Genomic DNA, 19,463 nt, shown 5'->3' with positions numbered 1-19,463 from the left:
CTATTTTGGTATAGTCTCATGAATGGGGATTGTCCATACCAATGTTGCATTGCATAGCATCTTTATGTGCTTGCTTGCAATTGAAATCGCATGCTGTTTTCATGCTTGCTTGACCAAACAGTAGTTCTGGGTAAAGGGACGCTCGCCCGTGAACCGTGCAAGTGAAACTGCCTGCTGACATGGCTATGTGGTATGTGACAGGTGGTAAGTATTGGTCATAAACCTAGCCTTAGCAATTGGCATTAATTTATAAGTGAGTGTATACACACTTCATTAAGTTTTGGACGACCAAAACTCACTTATAAATTATGACCAACTCTATGTTCACACACACTGATGTCCCGAGGTGGACAAAACCCAATGCTTACCGCGCCCAGACCTTATCTCCTTTGTGCAAAGGGAGTAACCAGCTATGTGTCTGTTCTAGCTTGCACCACAAAGCACCTACCTGACACCTAGAGTGGACAACTCACCACTTCACTCTTCCCTCTCTCTCTAGAAGGAGGCACCTTCTTCATCAAGCCTCTTTGGCTGTATTTTCTGCGGTTTCTCCTTCCCAACTCCATATCCAAGCATGCTAGGGTGTTTTCCAAGCATCCAAGAGTTTTTCCGGGTGCTATTCACTCTCCTACACACTCCCAATGACTGAAATTCAGCAAAACAGCTCTCATTTTTGCTTTAATTTCTGGTCTTTTTACTGAAGACCCTAATTTCAGCCTTTCTTTCTCAAGTTGAACCATAGGGGAAGCTTTCCTTGGGTTCGCTCCGTTCTCTTGAAGACTTTTGTCGCGAAGGATTGCGACAAAACGAAGATTTCAACACTCTAAGCACTTCCATCGTGAAGACTTCTGTTGTTATTGACTCTACTTGCAATTGGTAAGCTTTTATGGAAGCTTTTATGCTTAAATATGGAAGCACATAGTAGGAGGGAGGAACCGGATTACGAGATCACATACCTGTGTAATGTTCTCTTGTCCTACATGCTCTCTTGCATATTGTTGCTACCATGTGTTGGTGGAACGATAGGGAGCCGATGGTAGGGAACATGGGCACTTGAGAGGGTAGTGTGAGTTGTAAGACTACACCGACAAACACATTGTTTGCAATACTGTATTCATATGCATTGGTATGGAAATCTGTTCAAAAATGCCCATGACACTGTGTACTTGATTCTCCCAAGATCAATATACTTTATTTGAGGGAGGGGCCGGCCGTTCCGGGTCATTGTGCATCTCTTGTCAATTCAGCAAATTACTTCTTGTATTGAGTATAGTGTTCATTAAATCTTGGTGTATTTTAAGTGTATTGATTAGCATTGTATTCAATCAAGTTACAGTCACCTTATTTTGCATGCTTTGCATCCTTCGTCGTGGAACAGAGTCGACTGATCCTCTTGTCCGCTCTGGAAATGCCCTCAGCTCTCCCCATCTCCACCCTAAGGCGGTGGGATGAGGCCCGAATTTGTCCTATTGCCATCCGCATGGCATGTGACATATGCCTGTGCAGGCATCCTGGCCTCTGGATGAATCCATCCACTTTGACCCTCAAGAAATGATCTATGTAGACCTGCATCTTTGTGGGTAGCTTGGGAGGTGCAAGCCATATGGTGTGGGTGTGTAGGATGAGGAGATCTGACCGGATGATTCTGTTAGTATCCTGATGGGTGAGAGCATCTGAACTGTACTGAAAGGGTGGTGGATGATCCAGCTGGAGGCCTTGTGTGAGAACAGCGACTGTAGCACACCATACCCGAGGATGCCCCTGCTCTGCTAGTTGTTGAGAGGACTCCCAAGCAAGCCTTGGTAACTTGTGGATGTCTAAGGTCTGGAGGCGATGTATGCAGGTCATCATCTGGAAAAATGCATCTACCATCAAGAAGGCTGCCCGTAACTCTGCCAAGATGATAAGGTGTGGTTTCCTCCAGATCATGCAGGAATTATCATAATCTGAAGCCTCTCACTAGGTTGCTGAAAGTGTGTCTGAAAATACTCTCTCTCGAGGAGGGCTAGAGCTGCGTAGCCTCTCATTGGTCTAGCTGGGACTGTAGGTCACATGTTGAATATTGGGCCAGCAAAAGTGACTCCCAACTGTGTGTATGATTTGGCTGTATCCACTGGATCTCCCATGTAGGTGAAATAATGTCTGGTTGCGTGAGAAAGAAGGATATATTAAGCGTCTACTAAAGACCCAATGGGCCTATGAGACCAAAGTGATACAATAATGTCCATGGCATATCTCATCATGGAACAGAAAATAAAAGAGAACAAATCAAAACTATCCCACTGGAGTGGTACAAAAATGTCCATGGAAATCTCATCATGGAATACAAGGAACATTAAAACATGAGAGAAATGAAATGATATATTAACCTCTCTAAGAGGCCATAGTGGCCTATGAGACCAAAACTGAGAGTACATCTAAAGTTGGTGTTTCATCAAAGAGAACTACTAAATGAGACTAAAAAGTACAATAAACTGATTGTAAATAGGCCTTCATGCAGTCCACGTTACCAGCTCAACATGTTACCACCCCACATATAAGATTTTCATTGTTTCCTTGCAACCGGGAGCTTGAATGTAATTACCCTCCGATTATGACTGCTTTGACAGAGGTAAATGTGACATCTTTTGAAAATGTCATAGTTATTCTTTTTAAAATCACAGTTGATTATCTACCACTTAGACTAAATGATTTATCAGGACTCTCAGCATGTGAAGAATACAATAAACATGACATTGGATGCACTGGTGATTAAAGAAATGTGGGAAAGCTATATGAGTTTTGAGGTTTGGAAGCGTGTGATTGGAGCACATGATAAATCTTCCTCTATGAAAGACATTTTCTTTCAAGATGATTTGTGGGTTGGAGTTGCAATTGCTCCTTGTGTGATGTTGATTTCACGAGAAGAAGGTCAGCAGTTCATACAACTTCTGGTTTTCTATTGAAGATAATTTACAACAGCGTTAGGTGTTAAACATAGGAATGACAGAAAGGTGGACATTCTCATGAAAAAGGGGCATGCGCATGCATGCATGTGCATGCACATGCCCACACACACATTACAAAATGCTATTTATATATCCATCTATCTATCTATTTATCTTTGTGTGTCTCGCTTGTATGTGTGCACGCAGGCGTGTGTGCGATAGAGAAAAGATAAAAAAAGCCCAAAGGGTTTATGAGACCAAAAAGCTGTTACAGGTGATCCATGAGTAAACTGGATGTCGAGACAACATGAAAAAAGTAAAAGAGTAGAAGCACAACGAGAGCTGAAGCTTCCACCCTTGTGCAACCCTCTCACCCTCCTTGCTTGGTTGCCCACCCTCCCTATGCTGTCTGTACTCCCCGCCTTACCTGTCTACTTTGCTCCTGCCTGCCTGCCTAACAGTGGGGGCTTCCTGCCTCTGTGCTCCATCTGCCCGCCTTCCACCTGCAGACTTCATGCACCTGCTGCCTGCCTTCCGCCTGCTGCCTTCACCTTCCGCCCGCCTGCCCCTTAGCCTCCACTTCTTGCCCCACTTTTCCCTGTTTGCTAGCCTCCGCACCCCAGCCTCCTCATCGCCCTTCTCTGCCAGCCCACCAATGCTGCTCCCAGCTGTCCCACCATCACCCTTCCTCCCAAGAACCTCTCCAGCTCCTTTCCTTTTCCCCTTGTCCACTCGTTTGCTTCCTTTTCCCTTCAGGTTCCAGCGTTGGGGTTTTTTGTTCTTTCGCAGGTTGAGCTCCTCTGGTCTTTTCCCTTTTGGGAGGACTCCATGGCAGAAGCCGTGTCATCCCCAGCCTCTTCACTGGTTTGCAAGATTGTTGGGAGCCGGCTGGCACATGGTCAGATTCGGGGATTTGCTCCAGGCGGCTCATTGGCGAGCCTAGGAAAGGCAACGACATTCATTTTCTAGGACTCGGCTACTCCCAAGCAGAGTTCGACTCACCCGCAGTGGCTTATTGAGTGTTGCAACGATGTCCCATCACGATACGCAGCGCTCAAACGTTTTTCGCTCGATGGCACCGTGGGTTCGACCCTGCATCCGACTCCCTTGTAGATGTTTCCAGATTCCCTATCGTAGTCTGCTTCCCAAGCCTCTGAAAGGAGTACCACTCCCTCATTCGGTCGATTGATTGGGCAGGTTCTGGAGACCCCTCGGACTGCCGCCTCAATGGTAGCCAGGGTAGTTGGGATTCCATCCTTACGGGTCTGCATAGCATCTTTGGTGGAGGCTTTTCAAGGTCAATTTGGACTGGTACATTCATACCCTCTATGGTCAGTGGGGGAAGAAGCCCAATGGAGGTTCGGATTGCATGTGTAGGCGGTGAGAGGCTTTTCTGCACACATGGCACCAGGGTCCTTTTCTCTATAAAAGGGGCAACGAGATCACTTGGTGCTAGGCTTCATTATGGCTGAGTCTGCCCTGCATCTCCGGAGGTTTGACAGAGACTCAGTACGAAGGGCTTTGTGTGAATCTGTGTGTGTGTGTGTGTGTGTGTGTGTGTGTGTGTGTGTGTGAAGTGCGTGTGTGAGAGCATATCTTGATACAGAGTTCTACACCCACATTGGGCATTGATGATGTTAGTAGGGATGTCGTAGTATCTAGCCTATACTGTGCATAATGGAGTTGATAGTTATATAGTCTTGTGGGTTGACTACCATGAGTATATAACATGCACGTTCCTAAAAGGTGAATTTTGGCATGTTCGTGGATTCATCTAGGTATACAATTCAGTTGTATTAGCGGACATGCAGATTTCACATTGTGAAGTTTTTGTCCGAGTTGTGACAAATTGATATTGTGCTTATTCTTTCTATCTTTAGCAGTGCATTTGCCCTATCAACTACTTATTTGTTGTACTAATTCTTTCTATTTGCTACTTACCTTAGTGCTAAGCTCCATTATGGCTGAGTCTGCCCTGCATCTCCGGAGGTTTGACAGAAGCTCAATACGAAGGGCTTTGTGTGAATATATGCTCTTGTGTGTGTGTGTGTGTGTGTGTGTGTGTGTGTGTGTGTGTGGAGTGGTGTGTGTGTGTTATGTGTGTGGAGTGGTGTGTGTGTGTTATGTGTGGTTAATCATTACAAAAAAAAAAAAAGTGTGTGTGTTATGTGTGGTGCTGCTGGTGTGTGTGTGTGTGGGACTGAGGTGCGAAGCTTGGGCCACCGAAGACCTGCTCGCCTGCTCCGTTGACTTGCTCCCCTGCTCCCTCGACCTGCTCGCTCCTTTTGGGTGAGCACGTGTGGTGAGGTGCTTGTCCCTGGACTGTATCGGCCTTGTAGCCTATACTGTGTCGGCCTTGCAGTAATCTACGCCACCTTCTGAGGGTTGCAAGATGCTCTTTTTTCTCATCGCCAATCTGCTCTTCTTCGTCTCTTCCTCGACCTGTGCGTGTATAGGAGTGTGTGTGTGTGTGTGCGTGTGTGTCTGTGCCTCGCTATACAGGTCTGTTTTTTCCCTTCTGTATAAGTCGCTTCAGGTCTCTGTTTTTCCCCTCCTTGTAAGATTGCATTCCAATAGTGTTGTCCCCCTTTTTTTTCCTGATCTGTGTCTTCCTGCTGAATCGAATAGTCTCAATGGCAGAATCAAGCAAGTATTATGTCAAGAGAGCTCTTTCTCCTGAACCTAAAAGACAATCAAGGGAATCTCTGCCCCCCATAGATCCTTCATCTGAAGATGCTTCCTATGTGTTTGACATGTTGAATGAGGATTTTCAACAAAGTAGAAGAGAATGGATACTTCCTGCTCCGGAACTCACTTACAAGATGAAGTTGCCTTCTCTTGTGCATCCTCTGAAGAAGCTCTCTCAAACTGCAGTCATCATCTTTTTCCAGGTAAAATACCCTCGGCTAATGATGTGGGACAATGGGTCAATTCTCTCCTAGGTGGATGCTATGTAGAAGGAGTCTATTTTGCCTCCAGAGGATTTTATGAAGTTCATCTCCTGGATGCATTGACAAAACAAAAGATGCTGGAAATGTCCCCTTTATTTTTTGGTCGTCAAATGGTGCACATCATGCCCTGGTCTCCTAATAAGGATTATCAGAATCTCATCAAACATCACTGTCCTGTATGGGTTGAAGTTGTTGATTTCCCAGATTACATGAGAACAGAACTTCCAAGCTTAGCGATGACATTGGGACAAGTGATCTGTCCCCCTCGTCCCACAGGTAACAAAAATCGTTTTTGCATCTTATGGGATACTGATAGACCAACCCCCTCTTCTATTGCAGTTGAGATTGAGGGTGTTAATTTGGGAAAGAAATATTTCACATTGAAATGGGGCATTTTTGCTGGAGCTTGTTTCTCTTGTCACAAGTTCGGGCATCTAGCTTCGGAGTGTCCCTCAATCCTTCATCTGCCTCCTCCAGCTGCCATTCCTCCGTCATCTAATAAAGGAGGTCAAAAGACTTATGTGGAAAAGATTGAAGCTAAAGGAGCAAAGCCTTCAGTTCCTACAGGGAACCAAGCCAATTTAGCCCAAAACAAGGATAAAGGAAAAAGCAAGCTAGTGGAAAATAATTCATCTTCTCACAAGGGTTGGCAGAATGCAAAGAAGACGGTGCCTCTCAAACAAAGACCTCTCCAATCTCGCAATTGGGATGCTTCTGCTCCATCTCCTGGTCAACCTTCTACCTCTTCGGACAGCCCCATCTCAAAAGCATGGGTCAATGTAGTTAAGAAGGGTATTCCACTTTGTGAAGAAGATGATTTAGTCAGGGAATTGGATTTTGAGGGTCAGCAAGACCCTGTGGCAATGGCAGAGGCTTGATGCCTCCCTTTCTCTTTGAGGACTGCTCATCTCTTGTACATATTTTCATGCGTACTTCTCTTAAATGTTTTTCTTATAATATATAGGGCCTCTGCAATCAGCATAAATGGAGGCTCCTATGGCATTATATAAACAATACTCATCCTGATGTTGTGTGTCTGCAAGAGCATAATCAGCATTCTTTTGCTGGCCAGCATGGGTTCTTTTCAGGCTATGATATATTTTATGCAGGATCTGGACAATTCTCTGGGCTGTGCATTTTAGCCAGACATGATCTGCAGCCCTGTGTAGCATTTAATGATCCTTGTGGCCGATGGATGATTATCCAATGCATGATCAATGGAGAGATTTTTGAAATAGGCTCCTTGTATGCCTCTCAAATTTCAGCTTCCAGAGCTCAAATGTGGGACTCCATTAACCAATATCCTTGGTCTTCAAATGCTCTACTTTGTGGTGATTTTAATAATTCCCCTCACTGGAAGGACAATACCACACATAAATCCCATATGATTCCCTCTGAAATCCAGCGATGGGAACATATGACTTCTTCTCTTCATACTGCAGATTTATGGACAGCAACTCACCCTTCGGTTTTGGGATTCACATATCATCATAATGCTTTTACAGAATATTGGGCCAGGCTTGATAGATGGTATCTTATTCAAGCTCAGCAATATGATGATTATACATGTCAAATGTGGACTGATTATTCTCAACAACTATCTGATCATACTCCAATTTGGCTCAACCTTTCTTTTGGTATGCCTCTGGATGACATTCAGCTCTCTTTAGTCAGACACTTGCAGGCTAATCAATTATATCTTTCTCATGAAAAATTCCAGCAAATGATCAGATTGGCTTGTAAGCCATTGTTATCTCATGCTCAGGAGGATCTGGATTTTGCTTGGAACTCCTTTGTACATCGTATTCAAAATGTCATTAAGGAATATGGAAGATGGTACATGGCAGAAACCAGACAGCATATCCAGTGGGCAAAATCATACAAGCAGTCCTTGGTACAGATTAGCCATCAAAGGTCTCTTTCTGCTTCTGAACAGAATTCATTGTCTTGTGCTTCTTCCATAATTGATGCTAATGATAAACGCAAGCTTTCCAAATGGCAGACAAGGGCTAGAGTTAAACCTATGCTAGATAAGGGCTGCTCCTCGAAATCTTTCTTTCGAAACTTACACACGTACAGACAAAGTCAATCTATCATGAGAGTCAGGAAATCGGATGGTCTTTGGACCCAGACTTTATCTCAGCTAGAAAAACAATGTCTGGATCATTTTCGGCTTCTTTTTTCTCTACCATCTTCTTCTACATCTCAGGTTGCATTGGCTCGAAGCAGATTTATTGAGCTTGTTTCTCCTATTGTTTCTTTGCAAAAAGCTTCAATGCTGGAAATGTCCTTTTCAGATACAGAATTGGATGAAGCCCTCAAGCATTTGGGTAAACATAAATCCCCAGGTTGGGATGGTTTGACAGTTGAATTTTTTGTAGCCTTCTGGGCTGAATTGAAGGGTCCAATCTTGAAGCTCGTTAATGTAGCCTGGCAGCATCAACATCTTCCCTCAGCTTGGAAGCATGGTCTGGTTAAGCTTCTGCCCAAAAAACCTGTGTGTGAAACAATGGATGACTGGAGGCCTATCACTTTGATGCCTGTTATATATAAACTTATTGCTAAAATGTTGGTACACCGGATAAAGGATATCCTTCATGATGGACTTCATCCCAGGCAATATGGTTTTGTTCCAAGAAGGCATATACATGATAATATCTCCAATACTCTCATTGCAATGGAATATGCAAAATACTCTACTCAAGATGTCTTGGTCATGCAGGTGGATGTGGCAAAGGCATTTGATACGGTGCAGTGGGATTATGTTTCTCAAATCATGTCTAAACTTGGTTTTGGGCCAAAGCTAGTTAATGTCATATATTGGCTTTACTCAGATTCCACTGCTCAATGCTTTATAGGGAAACATTTGTCTGAGTCTTGGACTCTAGAACGATCAGTTCGACAGGGATGCCCTCTCAGTGCTCTGTTCTATGCTATTGCTTCGCATCCTTTGCTTCTTTACATGGATCATCTGGTTGATACTAGACAGTTAGAGGGGCTTCAGATTTCTGGTTCACGGCCTTTCATTGCACAGGCTTATGCAGATGATTCATTCTTCATGCCAAAGAACAGTCCTTTGGAGCTTCGTCTATTGATGGATACTCTTTCAGATTTTGGGTTGGCAGCTGGTTTAAAAATTAATTTTCAGAAATCAAAACTCTTACCTCTCAAGCATTGTGACTGGCATGCTATCCTGTGGCCCGGCCAGATTATTTATCCGGAAAGCATAGTAAGACACTTGGGCTATCCCATTGGCTGGAAAATCAGAAATAAGCAACAAATATCTTGGGTGCTAAACAAAATTAAGGACAAATTAGAATATCTCCACTTGGCCATTACATGTACGGCTTCGAATTGTGCAGTCCATTGTTATGGCTTATGTCCAATTCTACCTTCCTCTCTTACATTGGTCGTCTCGAGATCTTTCTTCTTTTATGTCTCAATCCATGGAGATTTTTTGGAAAACTAAGCTTCATAAAAAAGCTTTAAGGTTGCTCAAAATGGACCTGCTTTGCTCGCCAAAATTGCATGGTGGTTTGAATATTATAAACATCAAATTTCATGTGCTGGCAAGAAAGATCACTATGCTCAAAACCTTTTTTCAACAAGAGCAGCCTTGGTCTATCATGTTGGCAATTCTGTGTGGTCGGATGCGCACAAATGCTTATGGTCGGTGGTTGGTTGATCCATGGAAGTAGTGCTTGGCAAAGTTCAAGGTAAAATCCCTGGTTGTCCATTTTCTACTTCCTTGATTCAGGATTGGAAGAAAGTGCTCTCTCGCATCAAATGGTCTCCCCATCTTGCTTCTATAGCTTCCTCGCTTCGAATGAAAAGCATACATTGGAGTGTTGTTTTTTACTCTCCCCTTGCTGTACAACAACCAATCAGAGCTGACAATCTTATGAAATTGGGCATCCGGTTCATTGACGACGTAGTGGATACTACAGGGCAAATTCTTTCTTTTCCGGCAGCATGCCAACAATACAATCTTGGGATGCATCATAGATCTATATGGAAAGCTATTGCAGATCTCTTACACCCTTTCATTCCGATTCCAACATTGGATGTAAGAGACAGGCTTCAAGATTGGCATCTTCAGTCTTCAGGTTCAAGATTATCCTCTCAATCTTTGCATCTATTGACTTCTATACGGGCTTATCGATTGATATTACCTCCTCCATGGATTGCTCAGCATGCTAATTCTCTTTGGCATCTGGATAAGTCTTTAGCTTGGTGGAAAGCAAAACTGACATTGATATAGAAGTTGAAAATGCCATTGAAACAGAGACTCTTTCTCTGGAGATGCATTGTCGGTATTTTTCAAGTGGGAGTGAAATTGGCTCAAAGAAGGATTGCCTCTCCTATTTGTCCAAGATGTCATCATACTACTGAGAGTGTTCCGCATTTATTGTGGTGTTGTTCATATTCCAGAAACCTTCTGGACAAGATCTCCTATTTTTTATCTCTCAGATTTCCTGCACACAGGTTCTACAAGTTTTTTTGGATGTTTGGCACCTTATCAGCTTCTTTGTCACAGTATTCTCTTTTCTTCCATTGGATCAGATACTGGGCCTTATGGACCCTCTGGCTACAGCGAAATCATACATATCTGAATTCACCCCTTCAGCACCCTTATGAGTTCTTCCGAGCCTCGTTGCGGCAGTCCTTATATGATGCCGTGCATGAGGGAGATTTGGATGTTTCTTGTGTTCAGCTTTTCTTTTACTGTTTCTGATGGATAGGGCATAGGCTCTTTTCTTGAGCACTGCCCTGATCTTGCATAGAACTTTTTACTGCTGTTTTTAAGTTCTAGGGTTTAGACATCCTCCTGATGTCAAACCCTTTTGTACATTTATGATATAATGCAATTTCAACTAGTTTTACAAAAAAAGTGTGTGTGTGGAGTGCGCGTGTGAGAGGATATCTTGATACAGAGTTCTACACCCACTATTGGGTACTGATGACGTTAGTGGGGATGTTGTAGTAGCTCAAGGGAGCTAGTCCATGTCCTCTCTGTGTCCACTCTGATGATATCCATCCTGATCACGCGGTTTTGCTCTGAGCGGGTGAGATCCAAAAATGGACAATCCAGATTGTACTGAAAGGGTGGTAGTGCCTCTATCCTCAAACCATGTAGGTCAAACCATGATCTCATCTGAGCGTACCAACAATGAGTATCTCCATCCTCTGCCAACTGTATGGATGAGATCAATGCCAATCGGGAGTACCTCTGTTGAGGGAGCACCCATAGCCGCTGTAAAAAGGTAACTTAGTCCATACTATGCATAATGGAGTTGATAGTTATATAGTCTTGTGGGTTGACTACCATGAGTATATAACATGCACATTCCTAAAAGGTGAATTTGGGCATGTTCCTGGATTCATCTAGGTATATAATTCAGCCATATTAGCGGACATGCAGATTTCATATTTTGATGTTTTTGTCGAAGTTGCGGCCAGTTGATATCGTGCTTATTCTTTCTATCTTTAGCGGTGCATTTGCCCTATCAACTACTTATTTGCTGTACTAATTCTTTCTATTTGCTACTTCCCTTAGTGCTAGGCTTCATAATGGCTGAGTTTGCCTTGCATCTCCAGAGGTTTGACTGAAACTCAATACGAAGGGCTTTGTGTGAATATATGCTCTTATGTGTGTGTGTGTGTGTGTGTGTGTGTTTGCACCTTCCACATGTCTAAGATGTCAGGCTCCCTCAGAGACTGTTCTTCATCTGCTTTGGCACTGCCCTTGTTCCAGGATCCTCCTCAGGAGAATTTCAGATTTTCTTCGGCTCTGTTTCCCGAGTCACAGATTTGGGAAACATTTCTGGCTTTTTGGCAGATATATGTGGTCCTTGTCCCAATACTCACTATTTCTCTCTTGGGTGAGATATTGGGCTCTTTGGACAATTCGGAGTGAGCATAATTTGGCATACTTGGGTCGGCAGAATCACCAGTCATATGAATCCTTTAGAGCCTCATTGCGGCAATCCTTATATGATGCCTGCCATGAGGGTGATATGGATGCTTCTTGTTTAGAGCTTTTCTCTTTATGTTTCTGACATTTGGGATACTCTCCGCTTCGGAGACTTTCCATCTTGTAAATTTATGAGCATATAAATATACTGCACTGGATATTACCAAAAAAAAATGTGTGTGTGTATGTGTGTGTGGAGTGCGCGTGTGAGAGCATATCTTGATACAGAGTTCTACACCCACTATTGGGTATTGATGACGTTAGTGGGGATGTTGTAGTATCTAGTCCATACTATGCATAATGGAGTTGATAGTTATATAGTCTTGTTGGTTGACTACCATGAGTATATAACATGCACGTTGCTAAAAGGTGAATTTTGGCATGTTCCTGGATTCATCTAGGTATACAATTCAATCGTATTAGCGGACATGCAGATTTCACATTGTGAAGTTTTCGTCCAAGTTGCGACTAGGTGATCTTGAGCGGTGCATTTCACCTTAGGATACTGTCAGATAAGGGCCAGGATCAATTGGCACATGAAAGCTCTTTTTAATAAAACTGCCAAAAATAGGTTAAAGTCACTTATAACTGCTTTTTCTCTCTTAAATGGCCCAAACTATATAATTTCATGCACAATTAGGGTCCTTTGTCCTGTGACCCTTCCAGATGGTAGTGCCACCCATCATAGTGTCCAACAGGGTGATTTGGTCCTATCTTTGGACATCTCCAACCCCGCCTGTGTGTGAATTTGTCTTCATGAACCTAAGTAACATGACTTAAAATAATAAATTGAATCTGGAAAATACACTTACCAGGTCCATAACCCATACGACCACCTGTTAGTGCCAAACATGTGTGCAACGCACGCGTCCTCATGGGTACCTAGGCGTCCATGGCCCCATGGACAACACACGCAATAAAACGAGGCATTGTCCATACAGTCAAAACAAGTTACAAAATGTCAAATAAAATCATTCATGCACATGCATGCATTGAAGATTGGAGGAATTCCCCATCAACTCATTTGTACTCCAAAAATCCATTACATGCCCCAAGTATAAATACATGTGCAGACCAAAGATATGTATAGGCCCCATGTAGAAACACTTGTACAGACCATGAATAAATATTGGCCCCAGGGCAGAAGCACCTATACAGACCATGAATCTAGGTCCTAGCACCACAGTGTCTGTACAGACCAAAGATTCCAAAAATAATGCTATCATGTCCTTGGCCTCCAAGTGGCATATGCTACCACAAGATCCATACACATGCCCAAGAGTAACATAAGAAGTTCTGCAAAATTAGGGATTGGTGACATTATCCCCGCCTTCTAAACAGTTGTCTGCAGCTGGAACACTTCAAGATAAGCTTTCAAAATATCCGGATAATCGTGATGAAAGTACTCCTCATCCATCCACTTAGCATCCAATTTTGAGTAATTCTTGAACTTTACAAGAGACTTGCGTACTGACTTGCCTCCTGCAACTTTCTTCTTCGTGTGAAAAACAATCTGCTTAGCTGGAATACCTCCTCAAGGTCATCCAGTTCTTGTGGATCTTCCGCAACGGGCTCTATAGGAGGCGGCCCCATGTAAGGCCTCAACAAACTCACATTAAAAGCATTGTGAATTTTCTAGTGGTCAAGGTAAAACAAGCATGAAAGCCACATCATTGATCTTCTGTAAGATTTGAAAAGGTCCATAATACCTGTTGGAAAGCTTTGGATACTTTCCTTCCTTGCTTAGCCTCTTCGTCAATCATGCTTTCTCAAATTTCAGCAATACCCAATCACCCTCTTTGAAATCCACCTTTTGCCTATGTTTGTCTGCAGCCTCTTATGCTTAGCTTGAGATCTCTCTATGGCTGTCCAAACTTGCACAAAAGCAGTTTTCAAGTCCCTGACATCCTGATCTACTGCAAAGATCTCATCTTTAGTTCTCCTGAGATCTCTCTATAGCTGTTCGAACCTGTGCAAAAGCAGTTTCGAAGTCCTTGACATACTGATCTGCTGCAAAGATCTCATCTTTACCACCTTGCCATAAATAACCTCAGACGGCGCTTTTCCTGTAGAACTATGCACCGAATTAATATATGCAAACTCAACCAAAGGCAAATACTTTTCCCAAGATGCTTTTTGCTCATAAACATAACACTTGAGTAAATCAAGTACTGCCAAGCTAGCAATTTCACTCTGTCCATCCGTTTGTGGATGATAAGTTGAAAAATTCAGCTTTGTTCCCATGTTGTCAAATAAAGCCCTCCAAAAGAGACTTGTGGTCTTGGGATCCCTTTCCCCCACAATCGATTTGGGCATACCATGACATTTGAAACTTGTGTCAAGAATAACCTAGCCATATGCTCTGGATTAAAGTGTGCATGCTTGCTAAATCTGTCAACCATAGTCCAAATAGCATCATTCCCAAAAGCAGACGTTGGTAAATCCATGATGAAATCCATGGCAATGCTTTCCCAAGGCTCATGAAGAACTGGTAAATGTTGAAGCAATCGAGGCGGTTTTCACTTGTCAAACTTATCCATTTGACAAACCAAACATTTCCTTACATAATCCTCAATATCCTTGCGAAGCTATGTGCAAAAGAAATATCGCTCCAAAGGCTGTGTAGTAGCCAAGATACCTCTATGTCTTGCATTATTAGGAGGAGCATGTGACTCTTCCATAACCTTTTGCCAAAGATCTTTGACTACAAATGCAATTCTGCATACATAAATATCCATCTTGAATAGAATAAGAGGGGACAGCGGTACCCTCTTGCCAATCAGCCCATATCCGCTTGAATCTTCATCCAAAGAATACATCTCTGGCATTGTAGATAGATTGTGATGATAGGCTGTAGTAACAGCACTAACTTTGGGCCTTCTGGACAAGGCATCTGCCACAACATTCTTCTTACCCAGAGTATGTAAAATCTGAAAATGAAACATGAACAAGAAATTTGCCCATCTCATGTGCTTATCCGAAAGTTTTGTTCGAGTAAGAAAATACCTGGGACTTTGATTGTTTGTTTTGACCATAAATTCAGTCCCCAAAAGATAATTTTTCCAAATGGTCAACGCATGAATCACAACCAATAACTCCTTCTCATAAACCTACAAGTGAAGCTCTGCATGCTGCAAACGATGGCTCTCAAAAGCCACTACATGTCCCTCCTAATTGGGACAACCCCTATACAATCCCCACATGCATCACATTCCACTACAAAAGGCTTATGTAAATCTGGTACAGTGAGAACTAGCCCTGTCAGAATAGCATCCTTTAATTTATGAAAGGCATCCTACTCAAGTTGAGTCCATCTTAACACTATCTTCTTCTTCATAAGATCATGAAGTGGAGAAGCAAGAGAAGCAAACTGTCGTATGAATCTTCTGTAATAGAAAACTCCTTACCTCATGCGCTGAGGTCATAGTCACCAGAAACGTTTCGGGGTTTTTGGGGTTTCGGAGCAAAACGTTTCGGCCTTCGGCTAAGAAACGCCAAGGTTTCGGTTTTTTTTCTATATAATTTTGCATTGCTAAAGTTCCTAACAATAGGAACTTTTAACATTTTGAGAAACATGTTTTGTTTTTTGAGAAACCAAAAAAAATAGGAGTTTCCGAAACGTTTCGAAACGTTTCTTGCGTTTCGGGGTTTCTCACTCCAAAAACGCGTTTTCATGTGACTATGACTGAGGTCCACTCGGGCCAATCCTTGATGGCTTGGATCTTCACTGGATCCATGCACACACCATCTTTTGAAACAATGTCCCAAATAGTGAATTTTGTTAAGAAGACTTAACTTTTCTTACCATTAATGTAAAGCTTGTGCTTTTGAAATTCCTCAAACACAATAGGCAAGTGCTCTCTGTGCTCGGTCTCGTTCTTGGAAAATACAATAATATCATCAAAGAAAGTTCGAGTGAATTTCCAATGTGGTCTAAAAATCTTGTCCATCATCCTGTTAAAAGTGGCGAGAGCATTTGTGAGGCCAAATGGCACTACCAAATACTCATATAGACCAAACGAAGTCCTGAAAGTAGTTTTGTGCACATCCTCTAGAACCACCCTAATCTGATGATACCCAATTTTCAGATCGATACGGTTGAAACATGCCGCACCCTCAAGTTTGTCCAAAATATCATCAATCCTTGGAATTGGAAATTGATTCTTGATGGTTATCTTGTTCAAAGCTCTGTAATGTACACGCATCTTGTATGTTCCATCTTTTTTCTGCACAAGCAAGACAGGTGAACAATATAGCGAGAAACTGGGCTTAACCAATCCCTTCTCCAACAAGTCTGTAACCTGTGTCATGATTTCCTCTTGTTGTGCTACACTCACGCTATATGGTGGCCTATTGTTGGGAGAACTCCCAGGGATCACATCGATGCAATGATCCTCAAGCCTCCTAGATGAAAGTTGATCTGGTAAAGAGTTAGCAAAACAATCTTCATACTTGTTCAGAAAGTCTATCCTGTCTCTATTCAATGTAGTCAAATCCACATAATCATGCTCAAGGTTATCTCGGACAAAAACCAAGTAAGAACAAGTAGACTTCTTCATTGCATTAGAAATAGAAATATGGCTTACAATGGGTATGGTGCTACCAGAGACACCAGCATCAATACAAATCTCCCTAGCCCTATGAGTAAAAACTAACTTCTTTTCTTTATGAGAAATCTTAGGGTCAAAGTGATAATGCCGAGGCATCCTAAGAAGAGCATCACACCTAGAAAGCGGTGCAATCAAAAAGTCTTCATGATCCAAGTATCCTTGTCTCTCCATACGGATCTTTCAAATCACTGGGGTTACACGGACATCCTTGCCCTCAAAGGCTGCATCTGCATGAATCTCCATACCCATCTCCTTGGGTTTCAACCCAAGTGCACTAGCCATCTGTATCGAAATAAAATTGTTTGTAGAAGCATTGTCAAACCAAAACAAGGCATTCTAATCTTTCAATTTACCCTAAGCCTTGTATAGCAATCTTCTTTTTGGCTCATGTGAAGTATTTACATGCACATCAGGAACTACATTCACACTTAGCTTTGGTACTTGTGGCTCCCCTCCCCTTCTTTCACCTGCTAAGGGCAATCCTTCCGCATGTGATCGTTGTTGCCACATACAAAACACTTTCCCTCTTTCCGATATTGCTCATATTGTTGTTTGGGCATGTGAGAACCATTCCGCTTGCCCCCTGGCTTCTTCCCTGAGCCATCCTCAATGTCTTTTTCCTCGTTATGAAACCCTTTAGGTGGTTGTCCTCCCTTTTTCTGCTCATGGACAGCCTTGAGCTTTGCTTTATAGGTGCTGAATTCTTGTTTCCGTGGAGTCCCTTTGACATGCAATTCTTCGGAAATTGTAGCAGAACTAATGAGCGAGCTCCTGTAAAGTGCGGTTCAGATATAGCTTCAGATTTTTCTGAATAATCCTTCGTAATCCCAGTTCAAACTTCTGCATCTTCTCCTCTTCGGATTTCTTCATGAAAGGTGTGACTTTCAACCGAATTCTCCAAAACTTGGCAACATAGGATGAGACACTCTCATCCTCACTTTGGGACAGCCAATCCCACTCTTTGCGCACTTCTTTTGCAAAATATGGAGGCAAAAATTGTCCATAGATTTGTGCTTTAAAGTCCTTCCAAGAAAGAGCCGCTGTACCATTCAAAAGTTTAGACATCCACCAATCACTGGCCGTATCCTTCAAGTGCATGCCCACATGTCTGAGCTTAGATTTCTCAGAAAAGTCTTCATTGCAAAAAGCAATCTCAAATTGTCGAATATAAGCAAGTGCTTTTGCATTATCCATCTTCCCACGAAAGTTTTCAAACTTTACATCCTTATCCCTTGATTTGAATTCTCTTGGCTTCTTCCTTTGAGGAAAACTCTCCCGAACCTTGCTGTGAGAAATAAAAGAATCATCCTTGGTTCTCTTACCATGATCTCGAGAAATGGTCAAAGATCTATGATAACCATCATGGCGACGAGTATGTGAAGTAACTTCCTGAAACTCTCCTTTACCCACGTGTACCTACATGAGAAACTTTCCTTATATGAGTATCATGTGTTACTTCCTTACTGCACCTGAGATAAGACAAAGCAAAGTCCTGTTTGAATCCCCTCTTTGCAGCCATGGCCTCAAAAGCCGCATCATCTGCTAGAGTCTTCTTTTTGGCATCCAGAATCCTTCTCACATCAAGATCTTCCTTTAATGCCTGCAATTCCACTACCTCCTCTTGATAGCGTCTAACCTGACGTTGGCGAGCTTCCAACTCTGAGTATACATCCCTTTGATCATTTTCTTGAACAGGCGGGTGAGATTGAGCACTCATGATTGGCAAGCTGTATGCCAAAAATTGAATCCTGTGTGTCCAAGACCGTCCCTCTCTGAGCAGAGAAAGAAGCGTTGCTTTGATACCAATGTAACGAAACTGAAATCGTTGATCACAGAGAACGAAGATTTAACACCCTTAATCTTCAACAAGATGAAAGAGAAAAGAGATCTGCACAGTGCACAACAGTAGGGGCCAGAAAGATGGGCTGACCCCCCCTCCCCTTTCAAGGTAATATCAATTACCAAAAGGAGTCTACTCGAGAGTACAAACTTGCGGGTGTCCAGGGTCCACCAATGGTATCCACGGAATTCTTCCAATACAGCAATGAAAAAAATACAAAAGCAAACAGTCCAGACTGGTCCTCACAGGCGTTACACTCACCACACGAGGTCGTACAAGTCGAACCTCGCCACGTGCATGAGTATGTCTACCCTGTAGGTGGCCCCTGTCAGAGTAGAACCCTCGATCTTCAATCTTCACCTGAAAAGCAAGACCACCTTCGCGACAAAACAGTCCCAAATCAACCCTTGTGGCATCTGCTATGCATGGGACACTTGGAAGGCACCTCGTACACCCCAGATACCTACGAGTCGGACACTTTATTTGCGATGAAAGGTGCTGTCCAGCCCTGAAAACCTGTTTCCAGCCCTCTCTGAATCCAAGAAAAGGCCCTGCCTGTGTGCTTTCACTGAGCAAACCCTGGCCTATGTGTGGAAGAGAGAGAGAACACCAGAAAACATGCCAAACCACTGTTATGACCAGAAAATCATCAAGCGATCAGCTTTGTAGCAAGCGCCTGCATGAAGAGAAGTGCCAAAAAGCATAATAGTTCTAGCAACCAACAAAAACAGCAAGCAAAGGAAGATACAAAGCTCTGATGAAGATTCTGACTGTACGAACAGCTTCAGAAGGAGGGTAAAACTCTAGGATGCCTGGCCGAAAAGGGCCAGGATCAACTGGCAGGCAAAACGAGGTATTGCCAAAAATAGCTAAAAGTCACTTATAACTGCCTTGTCTCTCTTAAATGGCCCAAACTTGATAATTCTACACACAATCTGGGTGCTCGTGTCCTCTGACCCTTCTAGATGCGCCCCCCCCACCCCCCCCCCCCCGCCCCCCCGCCCCACCATAGTGCTGAACAGGGTGATTTGGTCTTGTCCTGGGACATCTCCAATCCCGCCGGTGTGTGAATCTGTCTTCATGAACCTTAGTAACACGACTTAAAATAATAAATTAAAACTGGAAAATACACTTACCACTTCTGAAACCCATACGACCACC

The 19,463-nt window shown here is 43.0% G+C and overlaps 1 protein-coding gene across 8 annotated transcripts in view; it reads left to right on the top strand.

Annotated features, from left to right (window-relative positions):
• Positions 1 to 19,463, top strand: part of LOC147636671 (uncharacterized) — a 147,341-nt gene that overhangs the window by 115,044 nt on the left and 12,834 nt on the right. Inside the window, exons 9-10 of one of the 8 annotated variants that reach the window (XR_015266189.1) lie at positions 2,501 to 2,611; positions 2,700 to 2,723. The exons of 2 other annotated variants lie outside the window; for them this stretch is intronic. Coding sequence is in view for 3 of the 6 variants with exons in the window: in XM_086800143.1 (XP_086656269.1) it covers positions 2,489 to 2,611; positions 2,700 to 2,910 (334 nt within the window). In the remaining 3 variants the exon portion in view is untranslated. Of the gene's footprint in view, positions 1 to 2,488; positions 2,612 to 2,699; positions 2,911 to 19,463 lie in introns of those variants that run through there. 5 more of the 8 variants (XM_086800144.1, XM_086800143.1, XM_086800145.1 and 2 more) reach the window with 5 other exon arrangements.

The sequence above is a fragment of the Cibotium barometz genome, chromosome 7, assembly GCF_041138505.1.
Source record: "Cibotium barometz isolate CiBa-2024 chromosome 7, ASM4113850v1, whole genome shotgun sequence".
NCBI lineage: Eukaryota > Viridiplantae > Streptophyta > Polypodiopsida > Cyatheales > Cibotiaceae > Cibotium > Cibotium barometz.
The sequence above is the reverse complement of the archived record's forward strand: the minus strand, read 5'-3'. Positions and strand labels throughout refer to the sequence as shown.